Genomic DNA, 22,046 nt, shown 5'->3' on the forward strand with positions numbered 1-22,046 from the left:
AAGCTGGATGGACAAGCCTGCAGTCGCCCCCGGGATGCCGGCCCTGGCTTGTGGGGAGACGACCTTAGTTGGCCCTGCCCTCCAAGAGCTTCCAACTTGGCTTCAGTGCTCCTACCGCCTCCCGGTTATACAGTTGTTCTAGCACACCCTAGGGACCGTAAAATAGGATGGGTCAGGGCCTGCGGTTCAGCCAACTCTTCGAGCTTCCTAGCCACCCCTCCATCCCTTACTCCCAACTCCCACTCCACCCCATCTCGTCTTCGCCAGCTTCGGTGTCCTATTACGGCTCTTCTGTTCTCTCTGTGACTTTGGCTCAGGCTAGGAGGAAATGACCCAGGAGGGTCCCATGTGGCTGCATAAAGTTGGTTCAGAGCTCTGGGACGTGGGGAGAGGGAGGGCGGTGTGCGACGAGGGGGCGGGGGGAAGGGGTGGAGGAGCTGCTCTCTGAGTGAAGTCCGTAGCCTCTCAGAGATCCTCTGAGCAGCAAAGGTGGCATGAGGGTCTAGCCGGTTTGTTCACCTCCGTGTTCTTTCCACTGCCTCCTCTTTCGGACCGGAGTCACGGCTGCTCTAAAGGGCTTAGTCCGGGACACTAGGTGAGCGCTCTGGGCCCCAGGGCATCACCCCACTCCACCTCGCCCCCATCTCTTCCCATTCTTATTAACAACTTCTTAGTTCTCCTGGGGCCATTCATCTCTAGAGCTTGGATGGTATATGGTGGTGTATGGTGGTGCTGCTGGTGGGGGCTGTGTGTGTGTGTGTGTGTGTGTGCGTGCGCGCGCGCTCTTGAGTTTTACCACCCCTTCCTTTCACCTCTCCCCAACTCTGTAGGAACAGCGCAATCGATTATCACCCCAGCATAACTGGATGACTCCTAAAGGGTCGCCTTGCCTCTGTGTGGGGTCTACTTGACCCCAGTGTAGCAGGGGAGGGGGCAGTGCTAGAGTCAAACTTCGGTACAAGGAGTAGTGAGGTTGCTTCTGACCTCCTGACCTGAGTTCCCTCCCTGGCAGGGTGCAATCTCGCACGGCTTTCAGCTAACCATGCCACAGTCGCCCGCCGCTACCTTGGCCCTGCCGCTGTTACTGCTACTGCTGCTGGTGCGGACGCCTCCCGCGACGGGCGCGCGGCGGTCTGCAGGCCCCGATTACCTGCGGCGCGGCTGGCTGCGGCTGCTGGCGGAGGGCGAAGGCTGCGCTCCCTGTCGGCCAGAGGAGTGCGCCGCGCCACGGGGCTGCCTGGCCGGCCGGGTGCGGGACGCGTGCGACTGCTGCTGGGAATGCGCCAACCTCGAGGGACAACTCTGTGACCTGGACCCCGGTGCCCACTTCTACGGGCGTTGCGGCGAGCAGCTGGAGTGCCGGTTAGACGCAGGCGGCGACCTTAGTCGCGGAGAGGTGCCAGAGCCTCTGTGTGCTTGCCGCTCGCAGCGCCCGCTCTGCGGTTCGGATGGCCGCACCTACGCGCAGATCTGCCGCCTGCAGGAGGCGGCCCGCGCTCGGCCTGAAGCCAACCTCACTGTGGCGCATCCAGGGCCCTGCGAATCTGGTACGCACGGCCCGGGGCCCCTACCCCCAGCACTTGGGGCTCCTCGAGTTCTTGCTCCCTGACCCCGACTGCATTGGTCTCTAGCCAGCGGAGCGAAAAAGATGAGGCCAGGGTCGCCTCGAGTCCAGCCTAAGAGCCTACCTGCTCTCGCTGCTAGTCTGCAGAGGAGGCCGCCTGAAGGGGCCCTCCGAGTTTTGGTGACAAGCTGAATGCGTTGAGGCTCGTGAAAATTCCAGACTCATCTGGCAGGGACCAACCCTCTTAGGGAGCAGGCACATAGCCAATGATTGGCCTCAAAATTGAGGGAGTGAAGAGACTCCCAGACTTTGCCCAGACCGCTGGAGCCCAGGCAATGAGACTTGGGTTCCTGTGAGATGCATTTTGGGTGGACTCGGATTCCTAGAGCAAGCTGTTAACCCACCTCCCCGCCTCCCTCCTTGTCTCTTTGAGAAGGAGGGGGCTCTTCAAGCTCCCCTTCCTCACATCCCAGGGGGGCTGAGGATTATTCACGCCTCAGGTTTTCTTTGGTGGCTTTAGCAACTTTCACTTCCTGAGCCCCTTTGAGGGGTCTGGCTTTGCTGGGGCTGCCAGGGAAGACAGACACCCTGTGGGGGGCCCCACACTTGCTCCACAACTCCAGGCTTTCAGCCTGCTGCCCAGGTCGGATTTCAGGTTCTCTGCCTTTGCCAAGTGGAACCCCACCCCCTTGAGGGTGGGATGGGGAAGGGCTATTCTTCAAACTATTGGAACTGGTTAGTAAAGTGGGAGGGGGGAGTGCTGGTTACAAGTACAGCAGGACAGGCGCCTAGAGGGTGGAATGAGGACAGGGGTGCAGTCAGGGACAAAGTGTGGCTGCCAAGCTGAGGTGTGGGTCTGTGTGCTTGTTTGTGCATCCCGTCGTCATGCACAGCTCCATCCGAGTTTGTAGTCTTGTGTGTACCTGCGCCTACATTTATATGTCCCTGTGTTATGTGTCATGTTATATTTATGGTTGTGAATTTACCTCAGCATGTATTGTATTTCCCCCAAACACAAACACAGTAGTTCACATATGGGGTCCTTGCTGGGTTGCATGTGACGACACCCTGTTCTCAGGCCTCCCACCTCCACCTCCAGAGCCCCAGATTGTGTCCCACCCATTCGACATTTGGAATGTGATGGGGCAGGACGTGATATTTGGCTGTGAGGTGTTTGCCTACCCCATGGCCTCCATCGAGTGGAGGAAGGACGGCTTGGACATTCAGCTGCCAGGGGATGACCCCCACATCTCTGTGCAGGTAGGGGCAGGGAGCAGAGGGTTCTTTCAGGCAACTCAGGGTTCCCCTAAAAAGACTCTGTTGACTCCTCCTCTGTTTCCAGTTTAGGGGTGGACCCCAGAGGTTTGAGGTGACGGCCTGGCTGCAGATCCAGGCTGTGCGTCCCAGTGATGAGGGCACCTACCGCTGCCTGGCCCACAATGCCCTGGGCCAGGTTGAGGCCTCAGCTAGCCTGACAGTGCTCACACCAGGTAATGGGGAGTCCTTGGCTCTGGGGGCTGGTGGTAATTTGAGCCATTGAATGTGTGTTCATGTGTACAAGCACGACTTTCCTACAAACTGGGATATGTGGGCACCGACAACCCCCTTTTCTGTTCTCTCTCCTTTTCCCACATGTGTTTTCAGACCAGCTGAACGCCACAGGCATCTCCCAGCTGCCATCCCTGCATCTGGCTTCTGAGGAGGAGGCTGAGAGTGAAGAGGGCGAGGATTACTACTAGGTCTGGAGCCCAGGCCCATGGGGGTGGGCGAGTGGGGATAGTGTTCATCCCTGCTTTTGAAAAGAATTGGGACGGGGTGAGCAGGGCCTTTCATAGGTTGCTTTAATGCCCTAAGTGGGTAGACATGGCCCCCAGGGTCGGGGGGAGGGCGAAAGTTGGAGAAAGGTAAGGAGAGAGGCAGAGACTAGGAGAGGTGGAATGCAAAGAAGCTCATGCAGGAGATGTCATGGCCGGGAAAGTCTTCAGCATTGACCAACCAGGCAGAAGGCAACAGTTACCTAGTCCCTTGGCTGGATGGGGGCATGGCAGGGGCAGAGCAGACACAAAGAAGTGCAGACACTATTGGGGGAAATACAGTACATCCTCCACTTCTTTCTGGCAGCCCTTCCTCCAGCACTGCTCAGCCAGTCTTTCTAACTTCCCTTCCCTACAACTCCTGCTGTTATTTATCTAGTCCCTAATTTTTGCCAACCTCAGTTTATTCTTCCTCAAAGCTCACCTTCTAGAAATTTCCTCTCCTTGAACTTATTAACTGCAGTCGTCTTTGCTGTTCACCATCTTCTATCCAGGAGAACACAGTGGAACATGGTTTTAGTCCAGTGCAGTAGGATGCGCATTTAGTCATGTCAAATTTCTCCTGTCATTCTGGAAACTCCTGGAAACCAGCACTATATCTTATATCACCCTGTATTGGGCAATGCCTAGCACAGGACTAGGCACAGTAAGCACACAATAAAGACTTATGAGCAAATGGAGATGCACAGATGCATAGATGGTTCATGCGATGTGTACATGAAGACCCCATTTCTGTGAGAGGCCTCCCATGGCAGTAGGACTCTAGCTTCCAGAAATTGCAGGTCCTGCTCTCTATGCACATGCTGGCCAGATGTACAGAGAAGAAGCTAGAGCTGGGGCCTACCCTGCCCTCTAGGGAGGAAGGCTGGAGCCATCTGGTTGAAAGGAGGTTCTTCCCAGTCTACACTCCGCTGGAGCTGGTCTAGAAATAGATTGCCTGTCTTTCTGTTCATCTCAGTCTGGTCTCTTCCCTAGGCAGAGTGGGGAACCTGGTCCATATTGGGAGGACCCCAATATAAAAGCATAAATTGGATGGAGGAGGGGAGAAATTTGGCCACGTGTATGGGCTGCACCCTAGGGTTCCCCTAGGAATTAAGTCACCCATCTCCCATCTGACATCAAAGTCCGGTAAGCCTGTTTCCTTATTGGTCCTAAATGTGTCCTCTCCTATCTGTCTGGGGTCTTAATGGAGCCGCACTCTTCTCCCCATATTTCTCTCCACACTCTCTCCTTACCTAGCCCAGGGACACTGGTAAGGCACAGAGTTTATTGACTGATTGAGGGAGAACATGAAAACTGAAGTTCGTGAGGTTAAGACCCAGTGGGTGGATGGCGACAGTTTCCCACGCGCCTGGTCTCTGTCCGGAGCTTGGCGCCACCACTGGAGAGATTGCTGTCGGCTCGGTGTCTGAGCTTGTCTTCTGGGGCCCAACGTAGGGAGCCCGAGCTCTTGGGAGGGGCGTGGTCCGAAACCTCAACCAGGGGGCTTGGCCGAGCTTCATCTCGAGACTAAGCCAGAGGACAGCCCTCATTGCTGAGTCCTGGCTGTATGCAGCCTGGCGGCCCCAGGAACTGCGTTCGTCAGCTCGAGTGGGTGGATACTTGGACCGAATTCCAAGGCGACCGCGGAAGCAGGACTGGGGATGTCAGCGGTGTGCCAGGGATAGAGGGGTCGTGCTGCTCGGCGTCCGGACCAGAAGGAGGTCTGCTGGGCGCTGAAACGGGAAGGTGGGTCTGGGTCCCTCCGCCTCCTGGAATCCTCCGCAGGCTAGTTCTTCGCGAGGGACTCCTGCCCAGCTAGTCTCGAAGGCGCCCCCTGGCGGTCCTATCTATATTACCGCGCCCACCTGCGGAGCAAATTGTTCCCTGCGCCTCCGGGCCTCCGTATTCCTTGACAGTTTTGCAGACTTTGTAGGGTATTTGGGTGCAACTTCCTTACAACCTCAGTGAGCCCTAGCGGTCCTGCTGGTTCAGGCTTCAACAGCCCGGAATAGGAGGAACCCTGCTGCCTCCCCGCCGCCGCCCCCCTCCCACCTCTGCTCCGCAGACGGGCTTTAATAACGTCCCTGGAAAGTGACACGCGATTTATTATTAAAGTAATGCAGGGACGGCAAAGGTTTAATAAACGCGCTGCGATGCCGAGGATTATTCACTGCAAATAAATGAGAGCGCGGGCAGCGTTTTAATAAATAATTTCCCGCCGCTCCCGGGGGAGGAGAGGGGAAGTGGGGAAAGCTGAGCGGCTGCCAGAACTCCCGGCTTCGCCTCCTCACGGGTTTCCAAGCCTTCTCCGAGATTTTCGGCCTAGGTTGCTCGCGCCGGACCTGTGAGGCTCCAGGAGAGCTGACCTGGAGTGGCACAGGCCTGGAGGTGGGAGAGGCTCTGTCCCACCCCACTTCCCCCACCTCTGAGATTTTAAGTAGTGTGCTTAAGATCAGCGAATGCACTTTTCGGTTCTGAACCAGAGAGCCAGAGTCAAAAACGGACCAGGACAGAAAGGATTAACCCTCCCAAGACGAGGGACTCCGTCCCAGGGCCAGGCCATTCTTATCCCTGCTTTTGGCTGATCTGGGCTGGACGTCCGGAGCAGGGTGTGGGGAGTTTGCCGAGTGGGGCGGCACGTGTGCGCAAATGACCCTGACTCCCAACTCGGGCTGTCCTGGGGAATGGGGCCAGCGTCTGGTTGCGGATTACTACGAAGGAAGGGCTCTTAATTAACCACGCTAGTCTGAACCGAGGGAGTCCGGGTGAAGCCCAATCCCTGGCTCGTTTGTGGACCGGGGTGGATTTGAGGGCTGAGCCGAACTGGAACCCCAACAGGGGGTCTACCCCTTCAACAGAAGTCTTCAGGCTGGAGGAAACGGACTTCGGAGAGGGCGGGGTTTGCAGACCAAGGACACGCCCACCGCCCTGGCGGTTAGGGGAAGGAAAGGGAAGCTCCTAGGGTACACCGGCTTCGCACGTTTTGTCACTCGGCCAAAGAGACAACCTCTCTTGGGTAGCACTTGTGAAGTATAGGAAGTGGCGAAAGAGTGCCATCTGGTGGATATTTATGGTTGTGGCAGCCTGACCTGGGCCTTAAGACAGTTAAATTGATTAGAGAAGTTTGAGTTACAAAGGAGCTTTGATTTTTTCATTTATGTATGTAAACGTGCACATGTATGTGTAGTATATATGTGATATCTATATACAATATAGTATGTTCATGTAGTAGTTATATGTGTATATATGTTTACATACACTGTACATGATGTGTATTTATACGTGCATGCATGTACATCTTAGTATATGTTATGTATGTGGATTACCTAAATGAATATACATATGTATGTGGATAACTATGCAGGTTCATATATGTATGTGTATGCATTGTGTATATAGATGTATTGTTATGTGTATATGCAATTGTTTGTATATATTTGCAAGAATATGTTCCATTATGTGCCATTGTTTCAACAAATATTTGTTATATGCCAACATTTTGTAGGAGGTGAGATACATCACAGAAAAACACATTGTTCCTGCCCTCATGGAGCTTACATTCTAAGATGTGCATGTAAACATATGTATACTTACATTAGTTATATATGTGTATGTTTGCAGGATTATGTGCACATGTATGTGAAGCTCTGTGTGTGTATATGTGAGGGGTAGACAGGCTTAAACATTCCTCTGGTGGTCTTGGAGGCCCCGTGAGCTTCCTTTGGTCAAAAGCTCAGATCCTGTCACCTAGGACTCTATTCTAAGTGTGCAGGCAGCTTAGAGCAGAGGGAAAGGGGCTGGAGGCATAGGCCTATTACCTCCCAGGATATATTTTGTTATTTCTGCCTCTCCCTAAATGATTAGATTCTTTCTAAATGGTGAATAGCTATGTAAGTCCACTAGGGTAATGAAATGTTAGTGAAGATCAAATCTCACCTCTCCATGCAAAGCACCTTAGGAAGAAGGATGATGTCTGGGGATGAGTAGTAATGGGGTCTGGGAGGCTGGGGTAGGAATAGGTGCTCTGAAGGGCAGTGATGGGGGCATTTAGAGACTGGGAGGGGTCAGGTCGGGGAGGTAGTGATGGAAGCTCTGGGAGTCGATTGCAGATAATGGAGGGTAGCTTGAGGATTCCTGGGGAGGCATGGGCTGGTGAATAGAGATGGGGCCAGAGGGGAGGAATGCGGGCAGGCTTAGGGATGGAGATAAGGAGGGGTGCAGAGACAGAGGCGCTGGTGGTAAGGATACAACAGTCTTGGGGTGGAACCTGGAGGCCAGCTCAGATGGTGCCACCCCTCCCTTTCTCCATAATTGGGCCCCTATTGTTCTCTAGTCCTCTCTCTTCTCAACTTGGGTCCCAGATGTGCTGGGGGCAGGGGAGAAGAGAGCAAGCTCCAGGGCTTGGCCTGGCTTAGGTGACTCACTGGCAGGCAGGGTGTGGCATGGCTCACAATACCACTGCTCCATGAAGCCTTGTCCCAGCCGCTTGGGTCATTGCCTTCCCAGCTGCATTTACCAGCTTCTGGTTTGTGCTCAGCCCAGGGGGTTCGAACAAGGCTGAGGCCTGGACCTGGGAGATGGCCATGGAACATCCACCACCCCACATACACATTCTTGAGACTAAATTAGGAAAGGTGCTTCTGAATAATTTCTTCCTTTCTTCCCTCATTTTGTTAGATGTTTTCCAGGTGCAATCAAGGCCAGAAGTCTTCAGATAACATCCTTACTTTTGGTCTGTGGTGACACCTCACGCCTGTCCCCTTTGTAATCACCCTCCTGTGCTGGACTACTTCACCCTAAAATCAGGATTTCTGTCCCTTTATTGACTCCCCTCCCTGCTGTCAGTCTCTCTTTTCTTTCCAGAGTTGAGCTCTTAGAGCCCCACTAGTCAAGGGAGTGAAGGAGGAGCTGGAAACACAGGCTGGTTCCTGGACACGATTTATTTTCTGACATCTTCTCTGTGATGTGGGCTACTGAAGTCTCTCTGAACAGGTTGAAGTTATGAAAGTCAGTTTGGGTGACACATGTCAACCCACAATCAAGTCTCACGTCCCCTTGGTGGCAGCCTTGGAAGGCAGATGGACTTAGTACTGAAATGGGTCCTGGAAGTCCGCTTGGAGAAAAGACAGAATTTCTATGAGAAGTGATGGGGTCTTCCCGGATGAGAGCTGAGAACCCTAGGGACAATTACTCCTTGTCTTCCCCAGCCCCCTCCCCCCAACACCAATCACTGGAGCAGGGTTGGAGAGGGCCCCCCAGGTCTCTTGGACTCAGCTGGCCCTTTCAGGGACCCAGGTTCTAATTCTGGCTTTCCAGCTCCCTTGCCCCTCCCCCACTGTGTGAACTGGAGTCAGAAAGGCTTAAATTCTGGGAGTAGTGAGGTTTCTGGGGGGCAGCAGTCTCTGAAGGACAATGATAGGTCTTTGGGAGCAGAACCGGGGCTTAAGGATAGGGTGGTGAGGTGGCATAAGGTTTTGCATACAGGTTTGAATATCAGTTCTACTGCTTTTTAAGTGCATACCTAGAGCAATATTTTTAGCTTTCCTTCTTCTGTGTTTTCCTCTGCAAAATAGTGATAAAACTTACTCTGCAGGGGCTGTGATGAGATTGGAGAGCTTATAAGTAATGTGTTTGGAACATAATAGGTATTCACCAAATGGTCAATTTTACTATTACTAGTTCTGGGCAGGTGAGCCACAGGGCGGTGGGGACAGGGTGCCTAGACAGGGCTTCCTGCTGAAGTGCGTTTTTGGAGGACGGGATGATTGCTGTCTCGCGCTTGCCTGGAGGAGGCCTTAGGAACTGGACCTTAGGAAGAGGGGAAGGGCTAAGGCAGAGTGGGGATGGGTGGGGACAGGGCTTCCAGAGAGCTTGGAAGTCTTTACCCTCCCACCCAACCCTCCTCAGGGAGCCCCTGTCAGAACTAGGGCTCTAGCTCTGGGCTTGCAGGGAGGGGTGTCCCCCAAACTCACCGCCATCCATCTCTTTTATCTTGGCTGCTGAAGGGCTGGGCCTCTGATGGGGAACAGATACAGACCAGGCGGAAACAGTCAGAACTGTGCTGAGCTAGAGCTAAGGACCAGGCCAGGGGGTCAGTGAAGACAGATAAAGCTCAGAGCAGCTGGGGACTCAGGGGATCTGTGGGGAGGGCAAGCAGGGGCTGAGGGCAGGCTATGTCCTGGGAGGAGGCAAGAGCCGGAAGCTTCTGATGAGGACCAGTGTCCATCAAGGACTTCAAATGGCTGGACAAGGCCCTTTAATGAATCTTTGGGAGGAGGAAGGGCAGAGCCCCCTTCTGCAGATTGGGCTGCAGGAATGCCTGGGCATCTGTCAGGGATGAGGGTTGGTCCCAGGGAGAAGCTGAGCCTGAGAACAGGGGGACCTCAAGGTGCAGGCCAGAGGCAGGGCTTCTGGGGGCTGCCTTACCTTTAAGGCAGAGATGGGAAAAGGTTTGGTAAGTGATTCTGCGATTTTAGTTCCTGCTTTAATTAACTTTGAAGGACTTGGGGCCTCCCTGAACACCAGGGAGAGGAGCAGAGCAGACGTTTATTTTCCTCTTTTCCTTCTTAAAGACAATTTTATTAAATTGCTTTGTTTTCATTCTGCCTTGAATATGGAGCATTTAGTTGGAAAAGTAATTATTTCACCTTGTTTGCTTATGGAGAAAAGAGAGTCAGGAAAGGGAGGGCTGCCAGTGAGAAGAAGAGGCCGGCACTTTGGGCTGGCACACACGTACAATCACATTCACACTCACGCCAACATCAATGGGCACAACACCCCCACACACTGGCACATATCATGCACCCACAGAAAGGCACACCTTGTCCACACCCTCCCAATGATGCACCCCTTGGTGCCTGCAAACACATATCCATGTTTTGCTGAAGACGTACTCCTTTAGCACAGCCATGCCTACAGGCAAAAGCTCTCTCTTACACAAACACTCACAACACACTGTGCTCACAGCACAGTCACCCTCACAGGTACCCACAGACACCTCTTCCAAGCAGCGTGATTGTGCATGCACACCCTCCACCCCAACGTATTCAGGTCCTTTCAGGCCTGAGGAGTTACATCATCGCAAATACACGCAAGTTCAGACACACAACTCTCTCAAACACACAGATAGTACCGTGACAAAGATGCCTAGAGACAGACTTGGGTGAGGGGGGCATTGTCACGGAGAAGGTGGAAGAATAGTGGAATTGTCCCTCTCCTTAGGGCTCCAGGGCCCCCCAAGTCTACGTGCCCTGCTCCACAAGCTCCCTTCTCTGTACCTGTAACATTCTCAGAATGATTGCTTGTGACCTTGAGTCTGCAGCCTCTGGGACAGGGTCCCAGCTTCCTTCTCATCCCCCACCCCAGATTGCTGGAACATGGCAGGTGGAGGCCAGGTGGTCTCTGGGACTCGGTCTGCTCCGGCCAGGACCCAGGTTCTAACTCCTGCTCCCCCTACTGCCCTCACCCCTTCTTGGCTATGTGGACTGGAGTTGGAGGGGTTAAAACTTGGGTATCACGCCCCCCTCCACTCCCACCCCTGGCTGGTACATAGAGGGCCCGTCCTTGGGAGCTGTACCTGTACTTTGTCTTCATCTGTCACCCCTTCTGACAGTCAGATACATCTTGTAGGGGGGGTGGGAGGGGCTGGGGAGCAATAATTAACCTCGCCTGCCTCATACCCCAAATGCTGCTTCGTAGCTGAGTTTGCAGCAGAGGGAAGGAGGGGAGGGAGTGGAAGGGGGAGAGGGATGAAGGGAGAGAGCAGGAGAGGATGGAGGGAGAGAGAAGGGAGCAGAGAGGAAAGGCCCTGACATTTTTATTGTCCTGCCCACCTCTTTTCGAGCCTTTTTTTCTCTCTTCCTGGGGATGGCGGCAGTTGGGAGAGGTGATTACAGAGGTGGGAGAAAGCCTAGTGCACTCACAAACTCATATCCTAGGAACTCAGGCCTTTCTTGGAGGTGTGGGGTTGGATTTGGGGGAGCAGTGGTGTGGTGATGGAGATTCCTTCGTACGCTAGCTTTGCACAGGGACAAGTAGCTGAAGAGAGTGTATTGGACAGAGTAGGGGGGTGATGACACCATGCTGGTGTTTCACATTTATGGAAAATGACTAGAGCTTGTGTTAAGGATTAATTTTTCTTCCAGTTAATAAAGGGGAAGGGGTCTTGTGTTGTTACTGAAAAAGGCAAGTGACTCCAATATCAAGGAACTGTGGATTAAAAGGACTCCAGATTTGGGTGGGAGACAGAGAGCACTTCTACAAAGTAAAGGAAGCCCCTAGGGATGACTGGAATCAGAGCCTGGACTAAAAGAAGACTAATTTGTCTTGAGCTAGGTCCTTGGATGAGGCATGTGGTACTTGGGGTCAAGCAAGAAGTGTCTGTAGCCAAGGAGATGAACTTGGATTTTTAAAGTGTTCCCAGCCCACTGCTATGTGCCCCAGGTGTGCCCAGGAGGGGGAAGGGAGCAGCCAGGATGGTAAGGAAAGTATTGTGTCACTGCCAGGGCTGCTGTGGGGCACAGAGAGGCAGGGCCTTGCCTGTCCCCTGAGTATCCTGAAGGCCAGGATAGTCTAGCTTTTTCCACCTCTTCGAGAAGTTGCTAGTCAAATCTGTCATCTACAGTGTCTGAGAAATAAGACCTTTAAAGTCTCTGATAGAGTGGTGGACATAGCCTTGTGTCTGGAGTCTGGGTCCCTGGTTCTCACCCTGGTTCAACACTAGCGAGCTGTGTGAGGGGACATAAGTCAGTTAGACTTTCCAGTCCCCAGCTTTCTCGTTATAAAGCAGTGGGGGCTGGGGGTACTGATGGGACAACCTCTGTAGACACTGCCAGTACTGATGTCCTGCAATCTTCTGAGACCTGAGGGACCTTAACAGGCTCAGCTGGGCCCCCACCTCCCCTTACACTGTCTTTGAACCCTCCCACCCCTGAGCAGCATATACACAACCCAAAAGGTGCAAGCTTTCTCTCTCTCTCTCTCTCTCTCTCTCTCACACACACACACACACACACACACACACACAGTGCTTCCTTGACCCATGTACTGTGCATCCCTGGACTCCCAATCATTTATAAAATTTGCTGTGGTTGGGAAGGAGCCCAGGGCTAGGACACCCCGACAGAAAAGCTGAATATGTGTTTCTGTTTAAAGAGAAAGAAAAAAGCATAGCTGAGTTGGAAAGCAGGCACCAAGGCAGAAAGTCAGCACCAGAATGGGTTGCCAAGTGGGGAGGAGACATTGGGAAAGGGGAGAGAGCCATGGAGAGGTGAAGAGAGAGAAAGGACGAGAGGCCTCAGCCCAGCTGCAGGAGACCCATGCTGAGAGTGAGGAGTGAAATGTGCTGACAGCCTTGTCAGAAAATTGCCTCAGAGCATCCCACACCCTGGTCTGTCAGCTCTGTCTGTGAGTCATGGCTGCTGTCTGTCCCTTGACTCCACCTCCCAACCCCCCACCAAACACACAGCCCTGCTACAGAACAGGGAATTGGCTTCTGGCTATTATTCTTTTCACCTGAACAAGTCCTGGGCATTTTGGCAGCATCAGGGGAGAGGAGAGAAGCAGGAAGAAGTCAGGACTGCCTGGGCAGGGGCCACCTGGGCTGGCAGTGGGTCATCCAGGGCAGTGTGGTGCCCAGTATTGAGCTGGTCATGTAGGGAAGGGTGGCTCTTAAGAAAGAAGTGGGCTTTTCTCTAACAGCGTGGAGTTTGGAACAGCAGTGGGTCACCTAGGACACATGTAGGGCTCTGCAAAGCTGGGCTCCTGTATCGGCTCAGTAATGCTGGAGGGGAGGTTGGAGTTTGGAGGCAATGGTTTGGGCAGCCTCAGCTGTGGAGCAGCATCTGCATCTCTTATCCTTGGAGGTGGAAATGAGTCCACTTTCTTCGGGCACACTCTGGGGTGTCTTCTCTGGCTCTCCCTCCTTTCTCCTCACTCCCCCTTTTGTGGGAATAGGTCATGGCTTTCAACCCTGCCAGAGCTTCATTATTACTTTCACAAGGTAACTCCTTAATCTCTCTTTTAAAAATCCTTGTTTATTGTTCTTTACTTTAAATATATAGTACATGAATTTAGGCTTATACAAATTTCAAACAGTTTCAAACCACCCAGAAACGTGTAGAATAACAAGTAAAAGCCCCTCTTTCCTCTAATTCTACTCTCTTCTTTGTAAGTTACTGCTGTTAATGGTGTGGTGTGTATTCTTCTGGGTCTTTTACATATTTTGCACACATATACCAGTTAGGTTTTAAAACAATTATTATTTAGATTTATCATGTCATACTGCTATTTACTCTTTATACTTAAAAAATATCAGATATTTTCCATGTCAGTGCATAAGGATATACCTCAATACATATAGATACATTTCACGTGGCACTTATAGTAGATTTAACCAATTCCTTATTGGTGGGCCTTCCTGTTGTTTCCAAGTTTTTGCTTGTGGAAACAATGCCACAGTGAGTCTCCTTAAATGTACATCATTTTGCACAAGAATGAGTATTTCTGAGATTTGTGTTTCTAAAAGTGGCATTACTGGGTCAAAAGATACCCACTGTGTATCTACCTCTGACTTCTCTTTCAAGCTTGAAACCCACATTTCCAAGCAAGTGCCCATGGGTGCTAAAAAGAGGGTGGCCTGCTGGTTATTTCCAGGTAAATGTCTCCGAACACTTCCAGCTCGGTAAGTCCAATGCCAAGCTCGTCATCCGCCCCCCTTCCATCCTGCTGCTCTGCCTCCCTGACTCCTTGCCTGTGAAAGCATCACCCTCGATGTTCTGTTGCCCAGGTACCGCACCTTGGTACTCATCTTTGACCAAGGTGCCTGTGTGTCTAGATTGGCCCAGGATTGTCCAATGTATGTCTACCCTCCTGGGGAAGTGATTGAGAGTACTCCTTTCATGCTCTAAACTATTCTGGATTGGACAATCAATTATTTGGCCATGCTGTACCTCTTCATCTCAGATTCCTGTTCAATCAGTCACCAAGTCCTGCTGACTCTCCCTTCATTCTTCCCTCTATTCCTTTCCCATTGCATGCCTCTGGATCCCATCAGGCTTCAAGGACAACAGGCTCATAACCAGCCTCTCTACTCCGCATCGCTCCTCCCTTCAACCCACCCTTCTACTCCCCTGCCAATCTCATCTTTTCAGGCTGCTGCCTTTATCATATAACTCTCTTGCTTCCCATTGCCTGTAAAATGGAGTCCACACAAGTCCATCATAATGCCATAGTTGACCAGAGAACATCTCTCCCATCCCCATTGTCAGGAACCTGTATCACCTTGTCAAGAAAAGGGGCAGTAATCAGTCCTAGAAAAACTGTTCCATGCTCCCCAAATCTACATGAGATAGCAAGGCATGAGGAAGACAAATCAATAATTGATGAAGAGAAAAGACTCCATGTGACCTGAAAGAATCCCAGACAGTGTCTTGGTGTCTCTCCGAATTTAGATCTAGGGGTGCCCATAGAGAGAGGCCCCCTTGAGAAACACTCCCACTCCTACTTTCTCCTCCTGCTCACCTGCTTTGTCCCCTGGTTCCACAAAAATTCCAACCAGTTTTCCCCTCATCTCTTCTTCCAGAGCAGGAATCTTTGGGGACATCTTTTCATGTCTGGCAGTTTCTGATTGGCTGTCATCCAGCCACTGTCTGCCACTCTGAAAAGTGCCACTCTGAAAAGTGACATATATGATGAAAGATCATAGGAACTCCCAATCCTTAAGTGAGAGGGAGAATGGCAGCATACAGCCCATTATATGTATATGCAGTGTGGTTAGAGTCAACCCTCAAGCCACTCGAAGTCCTGGGAGCTACTCCAGGGAACCTGCAGGGCAGGCCTGGTTGGAACTCCCCATTGCTCCCCCTTCATGTTAACCCCCACCCACCTGAGTCTTTAGGATAAATCTCTGGAGCTCTTAGCCAAACCTAAGGGCACCTGCAGCCTTTCCATTCCCTTCCCTGGCATCCCCTCCCCTCACTCAGATGTTGCCAAATGGGTGTTGAGCTTGGATGGGTCCAGGTGGCCAAACTCCAAATGGGGTGGGGGGCGTCCTGGCCCACTGCCAGTGTTCCGTCCATGGTAATTTGGCAGGGAAGTGCCAGCTGCATATATCTGCACATCTGTTTGTGCCTCTGGCTTGTTATTTATTCTCTGCCTTTCATGGGCAGCAGAGCCAGAGCCCACCTCAACTCTTCCCAAGTTAGATTAACCAGGAAAGAAGGCTGGGACACTCAGTCACTATAATTGCTGATGTTCATTGAAGGGTATGCCTTCTCTAGCAGCTGCGGCCACTTTTCATAGAGACATAGAGGAGAGGAGTGAAGGGGAAGGAAGGGGGAGGGAAAGCGTGGGAGGACAAGAGAGATGAGGGGAGGGCTATGGAGTTAGAGCCACGGTCATGCTGTGAGTACTTAGAGCAGGCGGGCCTGGCCCCACTGGAGACAAGGAGATTTGGCTGGCCAGTCTTCCAAACACAGTCATTCTGACCTTCCTTCCTGCTAGACACCGGATTTCAGCGTGTGTGTGTGTGTTTTCGTGCAGGTATCAGGGAGAGTCAGTCATGAAAATAACCTTTTAACAGAGATTAGGTAGGATAGGCTTCTCAAGGTGCTTCAATATTTTTTTGAGGTAAAGTACTGGTGGTGAAGAACCAGAGCCTGGCTCTGTCTCTGGAATTAAGAAGAAGAAAGAAGGAGAAGAGGAGGAGGAAGAAGAGAAGGAGGGACATGAGGAAGGGAAGGAGGAGGAAAAGGGAAGAAACGTGTTTGGCAGGGAAGGAAGAGGGATGGATGGAGGGGCCTGGGATTTTGGAGATCCTGGTGCTATCCTTGGTCCTGACCGACAAAGGGCCCCCCAGACAGCCCAGAGTTCCTGTCCTGGTTGGGGCTCCAAACTCTGCAATTTCCTCTGAAGGAGACTGGGTGTTTTGGAGTAAGAACAAAGAGCTGGAGCTTCATCTGGTGAGAACTAAATCCACAGGTCTGACTTCTCCCACTATTACCCCATCACCCTCTCTGGCCTTTCCCCAAACAACTCTGCCTAGTCAATGCTTCTTGCAAGGGACAGATAGGTATGGGCTCAGAGAATCCTTTGCAGGGCTCCTGGGTAAGGTGAAGGCACCTGAACCCTGAGGGACACTTGGAAAGTGGAGGTGCCCTAGGGTGGAGAGTGCTGGCCTGGTCAGATTTAAAACAACTAGACCCTGCCGAAAGTCTGGACATTTCTCATCTACTTACCCTCCTGCTCCTTTGCAAAATTTGAACACCAACATAATTTTTTCCCTACTCCAAAAAATTACATGTAACAAGGTGTTCACAGGCAGGACTTGCACAGATGGGGGTTTAATCAGCTAGAGTCTAAGCACACAGGCATTTCAGTCTAATCCAATTCCCATCAGTTCATTAGGGGAAATATTCATCATCCAGAGATTACAGTGGGGCCAAACCTCTGGATGGATTCTAAAGAGCTGTCAGTGGAGCAATAACTGCACTAGCCAAGACAGGGGGCCAGATCATGCAGAGGGTAACCCCTGGCTATGGTCTGAGACTTCTGGTCCTACTAGGCCACTTCATAGGTACTTTTTTTTTTAGAATTACTGTTTACAGACCTTGGGGCTAGGCATTGAGGGAGAAGATAGCAGGAAAATATCAACTGCCCTGTTTAGAAAGGAGACATGGTCCCCTGCTTTTAGGGAGTCTGATGGGGAAGACATGATCCCCAGTCTCTAGACTGCTCTCTATAGAGTGCCAGCTTGTAAGTGATCAGACATTCTTGTCCTAGAATTTCTAGCAAGAGGCAATAAACTGTCTCCTCATGAAGGCACAGGTGGGAGCATGACTCCTACCAGTTGCTACAGCAAACAGAAGCAGAAGTTGGGGATAGATGGCAAGGTACAGACTCCAGACCAAGAGATACTATTATTTTCTTTCTATCGTAATGGGACTGGGCCAGGTGAAGCCAAGGAAAGGGGATAAAAGACCTCTCCAAGGTTGGCTTCTCTCAAATCAATGAGACCCTCACTGATATCGACGACATTCACCTCCTGGCACAGAGAACCTTGAACATTTCTTTGTAGTTCCTGTCCACATCCCCATGTGAAGTTTGGGGAACATGTTTATCACCTCTGGCTTTCCTGATGCCACCCTCTACCTGCCATTTTTATCTCATCTTTCCCAGTAGTGGTGGTGGGGGTCTTGCCTTAGGTGGCACACACTCATCCCAGAGAGTGTCTGACCCAAGGACAGGTATTCACAGTGTTAGACTTTGGCCTCAAAACCTGTAATGCTTCCTGCCACCTTCAATCCTAGACACAGTCCTGTGGGTTGAGTAGACCTGGTCACCTGCAAAGCCTGTCGCCTCTGCCGGGGTCCTTGGCCTTCTGCTCACTTGGCTCAGGGCAGAAGTATGGGAGAGAGAGGACATGGAGCATGTGGCCTCCCCTATTCTGGGAGTGAGGGAGAGCTTCCTGAAGGAAGCTGAGACCTCAAGGGTAAGAGGGAAATGCCCAAGTGTGAGGCAGGATGAGGACTGTCATCCTCTTTGGCCCTCCTACACCTTATACCTCTTCTTTTCTAGATTCATGAGACCCATTCCTGTGTCCTTCAGTCCAGTCTCCACCTCTACCCACTTCCCAGCATCCAGCTTTCCCAAAGACCCTCCAACTCTGAGGTTATGCCAGGACCCTCTCTCCCAGGATACATTTGAAAGGCTTCAGACCTGGAGGAGGAGAAGGATCCAGAAGGTGAAAGCTGGCTATTCCTCAGGGAATGACAATGTTTGGAAGGCACAGAGGCACTGCCACACCTAGGCCCATGTCCTCAGGAAGGAGTAAGAGCATCGAGACCCTGGGACAGAGGGCTGGGAGCTGACAGAGGGGACAAGACCCAGATAAGAAATGAAAAATCAGGTCAACCACAGTGATACCTAAGAGTCATGAGGTGTGGAGAATCCATTACCACCTTCCCCCCTGGGCACAGGGGGACCTGGAGCCACATCATTTTGCTGAATGGGAAGTATTGATATAATCAGGGGCCTGGCTTCAAGCCTTGTTTTCCTACTTACTGGCTATGGAATCTTTGGTCAGCCACTGTCTTGCATCTTGACTCCGATTTCCCCATTTCTAATTTGTGTCAGTCAGGCTGAGTACCAGGAGAGACTTATTACAAGAGATTGGCTGATGTGATTGAGGGGACTGGCATCCTAGTTCTTGATGTTGCCTCTTTCCTAAGGAGGTGGGCCTGAGAGGGGCAGAGCTATATAAGCGTAGCCATGTATACATTGTAACAAGGAGATTTATTTCAAGGGATTGGCTCATGCCACTATGGAGGTTGGCTAAGCAACTCCAAAATATGTAGGCCAGGCAATCAGAAAGGAAAGATCAGGAATAAACTGGAGCCCCTGGGCACTGGCAAAACTGTCCATAGGCAGTCAAGAAGGGAAGACATAGGGAGGGGAGGGCAAATGTAGATCCAGCTGCTGTTTGCAGTCACTCTCCTTCTTTAGGAAGATCTCAGTCCCTTTTAAGAGTTCACCTGATTAGGTCAGGCCCATAGAGGATAATCTCCCTAGTTTAAAGCCAACTGATTAGGGACTTTAATTATATCTTCAAAATCCCTCTTCAGCAAGACCTAGATTAGTGTTTCTTGAATAACTGGGAGAAGGTGTGTATTTGGTAGAAAGTCTGCTGCCCTCCCTTCCATTCTCATAGCTTAGCCTAGCCCAGTTGACATATAAAAAAATGTCAGTTGGCAAAAATGATTTTTGTGAAGATTAACTGTTAGATTGTTTTTGGGAAAGTTACCAATAGCTGGGAATCTCTCAGTAAGTTAGTTGAATCTACCTAACAGGAATTTACACACAGTGGAGCTGGAGCTCTGCTTCCTTTAGCAAAGGGAAGCTAGAGAGGTTCTGTCCTTTGTTGTCCTTGGTCAGAAGTAGGGGCATCTCTCTGGGCATCCTGGGGTTTGTGGATATGGTGCAGGACAGGGAGTACCTCAAGATCAATCAGCACTCTGGCAACACCCTGCCCTGGCTGTTGAAGACACCAAAGCTAGAGCCATAGCAGCAGGTGATGGGAATGGCCCTCAGTGACCAGCATGGCTTTAGTAGGTAATTACCCAGCAGGAGCTGGGAACTGACAGGGTAATTATTAGCTTCTAATTGCAGGGCAAACCCAGGCCGAGATCCTCCTCTCCAAAGCAGAGGGCATTACTATTTGCATAGCAATTAATTACTGTGGGAGCTATGGAATTTAATTACCCACTAGTCCGCAGGAGCCAATAATTAAATTACTCTCAGAAACTGGATATTTATTTCCCAGTTAGGATGAACAGGTATCTCCTACCCTGGTGAGTGAGCCTCGGTGGTGACCCCCAAGTTAATGATTGGCCCTTGGCCTGAGCAGGCACAGAGTGTCAATGTCAGTAGCCAGGAGGGAGTGTGCACATTGTGGTGCAGATGGACATCCAAGCTGCAGGCCCTTGTGTAGCACGTGGACATGGCACACTCCGACCCAGGGGCTGGTGCTCAGACGAATAGCCCATGGACCTAGGCACATGCATCCAGAATCTCACACACAGCAAGAAGGGCAAAGGGACTAAACGGGGCATTTTAGTCCAGTCATGTTGCCAGAGTTGTTTGGCCTAACTTTTATCAAAGTGTACAAATTAGTACCATGTATTTTGGTCAACAGACAGATTTTGAGTCCACCCTAGAATCTCTTCTCATCACTGATTCCTCTCTGGGATGGGTTGGGGTTGGGAGCAGCTCAGGACAGAGTGGGAACTCTGGGGGTGGCTGAGGGGTGCTTGTTTTGAACATCACTTGACAATAATTAAAGAACACCTGGAAGTTTAATGTTCCTACATCAAAGTGGCCATGCCAAAATGTCATATGCTCCTGAGAGATGTGAGCTCATAGAAGACCCTGAGGTCTGGGGCCATCTGGAGTCTTCCAAATAGAAATTGGTCCCTTGGAGCAGAGCTGTGTTCGACCCAGCCTTGTTTCTCCACCTTCACAGAAAGCAAGGTGTGGCTTGGGTCACAGAGGTGAGGGAACACCACCGAAGATGTGTCTGGATTAGCTTGCCCAGTGACTGGGGCACCCTCTCCCCCAGGGCTGAGAAAGCTGAGAGGTTGGGTAGTAGCTACCCACTATGCCCTTATGGCTGTCCCCTAAGTCTACCCGCCCTGGCCTTCACCTCATTGTTTCCCATTGGCTGCCTGGGAGGTCAGCAGCTGGCAGGAAGTTGAGGCCTGTGGCTTTCTTCCCACGTGGTTTGGAGAGTGTGGGGCAAGTGTCTGGCTCTGCTGCTAGGGATTCTCGTGCTGGCGCAAATTGCTGCCCCATAATTGGTGGCCCAATCCCCTGGGTTAGTGGACCTGGGGTCCTTGTGCACTGTGCCCCTCTGAGGAAGGATGGAAGGAACGGGGCTCGCTTTCTGTGCTCTTCACTTCCTTTTCTGGGAAGGGTCTCAGCAGATCAAGCGGGCACTGGTTATTCTGTCATCTTAGCTTCCTCCCTTCCTTTCCCCCAGGTGACAGTATCAAGCCCCTGTGGTGTGCAGGTCCAGAGCCAGGCCACCATCCTGCCCCACTGCCTTTGGGTGAGCTCTCAATGGATACATGCTTCCAGCCCCCAGCCCCTTGGATTCCCCTCCCAGAGCCTAGAGCTGAGCGCCTGCCCCCACCCCTCCAGCTTGGCCTCAGAGCCTCTCCAAGCGGGATCCTATAGGCGCTTCTAATGAAGTTCTCTCTGACTGTTGGGGCACCCACCACCCGAGGAAAGGAGCCGCGGCAGGCCCTCAGCCCAGTCTGCTGACAGCAGCAATCCATCTCCATCACGGTAATGGCGTCCCCATTAATCGGCCATAAACTAATAAAGCAAGCACTTTCCACCCCTCTCCCTCCCCCCCAACTTCATTAAGTCTTTAGTACATTAATATGTCTTACTTAGTGTCAGCTAAGCCTCTTTCCCTGTTTGGGGTGGAGCATGGTGGGGTGGGCGCCTTGCCCAGTGGGCGAGTGAGCATGACCCCTCCCCTGGCCTGGGCAGAGGGGCTGCTGACTCAGGCCACCCACTCCCCGCCCCCTCCTCCACTCACCCGCCCCTGGAGGGTCCAGGAGAAGAGGGAAGCAGGAGAGGAGGAACAGAGAAGTGGGGAGAAGGAAGAGGAAGGGGGAGGAGAAGGAAAGGAGCAGTGGGGATGGACTGAGGAGGAAGGGGGGCTGTGAGGAAAGGAGGAGCCGGGATGGGGAGGAGCTGCACACCTCCAAATTAAATTTGTGATTCAGGCATCAGATGGGCCGACAGCCAGAGATTAATTCGACTGATCGAGTTATAAAGAGCGGGAGGCCTGGGTAATCAATCTTGCAGCTGTCATGCTGACAGGCAGGAGTATTAACCTGGCGAGATGGGGCAGACCGAGGACTTTTTCATTTCATTCACCCCAACCATGTCCCTGACCACCTCTGGCCCGTCTCTCCCAATAATAATAATTGTGGCTGTTAACGATGACAGACTGGATGAAGGGACCAGCTCCTCTGCCAGGGCATTTTCTCCCGGAGCTCCCACTCATTGCTATTTGACCACTCCCAGAAAGCAGAGCAAGTGACAGCTCTTGGCCCTCTTTGAGAGGTGGGGAAATTGAGGCAGGGACTCCAACAAGACCTTCAGACAGGCCAGTGGTG

The 22,046-nt window shown here is 51.8% G+C and overlaps 1 protein-coding gene across 4 annotated transcripts; it reads left to right on the plus strand.

Moving 5' to 3' along the window:
* The first annotated feature begins 445 nt into the window (after positions 1-445).
* KAZALD1 (Kazal type serine peptidase inhibitor domain 1) lies at positions 446-21,268 on the plus strand. 4 transcript variants are annotated; one of them, XM_036898827.2, is made up of 6 exons: positions 446-595; positions 1,013-1,547; positions 2,643-2,824; positions 2,907-3,054; positions 3,209-3,303; positions 20,894-21,268. In XM_036898827.2, the coding sequence occupies exons 2-5, from the start codon at positions 1,043-1,045 to the stop codon at positions 3,301-3,303; spliced, it is 930 nt and encodes a 309-aa protein (XP_036754722.2). In that variant the 5' UTR covers positions 446-595; positions 1,013-1,042; the 3' UTR covers positions 20,894-21,268. The 4 variants fall into 4 exon arrangements, with proteins under 4 accessions (XP_036754722.2, XP_036754723.2, XP_036754720.2 ...); XM_036898828.2 differs by lacking the exon at positions 20,894-21,268 and adding an exon at positions 8,049-10,296; XM_036898825.2 differs by lacking the exon at positions 20,894-21,268 and having other exon boundaries at positions 3,209-4,058.
* Positions 21,269-22,046: the final 778 nt, after the last annotated feature.

This window comes from Manis pentadactyla, chromosome 8 (assembly GCF_030020395.1).
Source record: "Manis pentadactyla isolate mManPen7 chromosome 8, mManPen7.hap1, whole genome shotgun sequence".
Taxonomy (NCBI): domain Eukaryota; kingdom Metazoa; phylum Chordata; class Mammalia; order Pholidota; family Manidae; genus Manis; species Manis pentadactyla.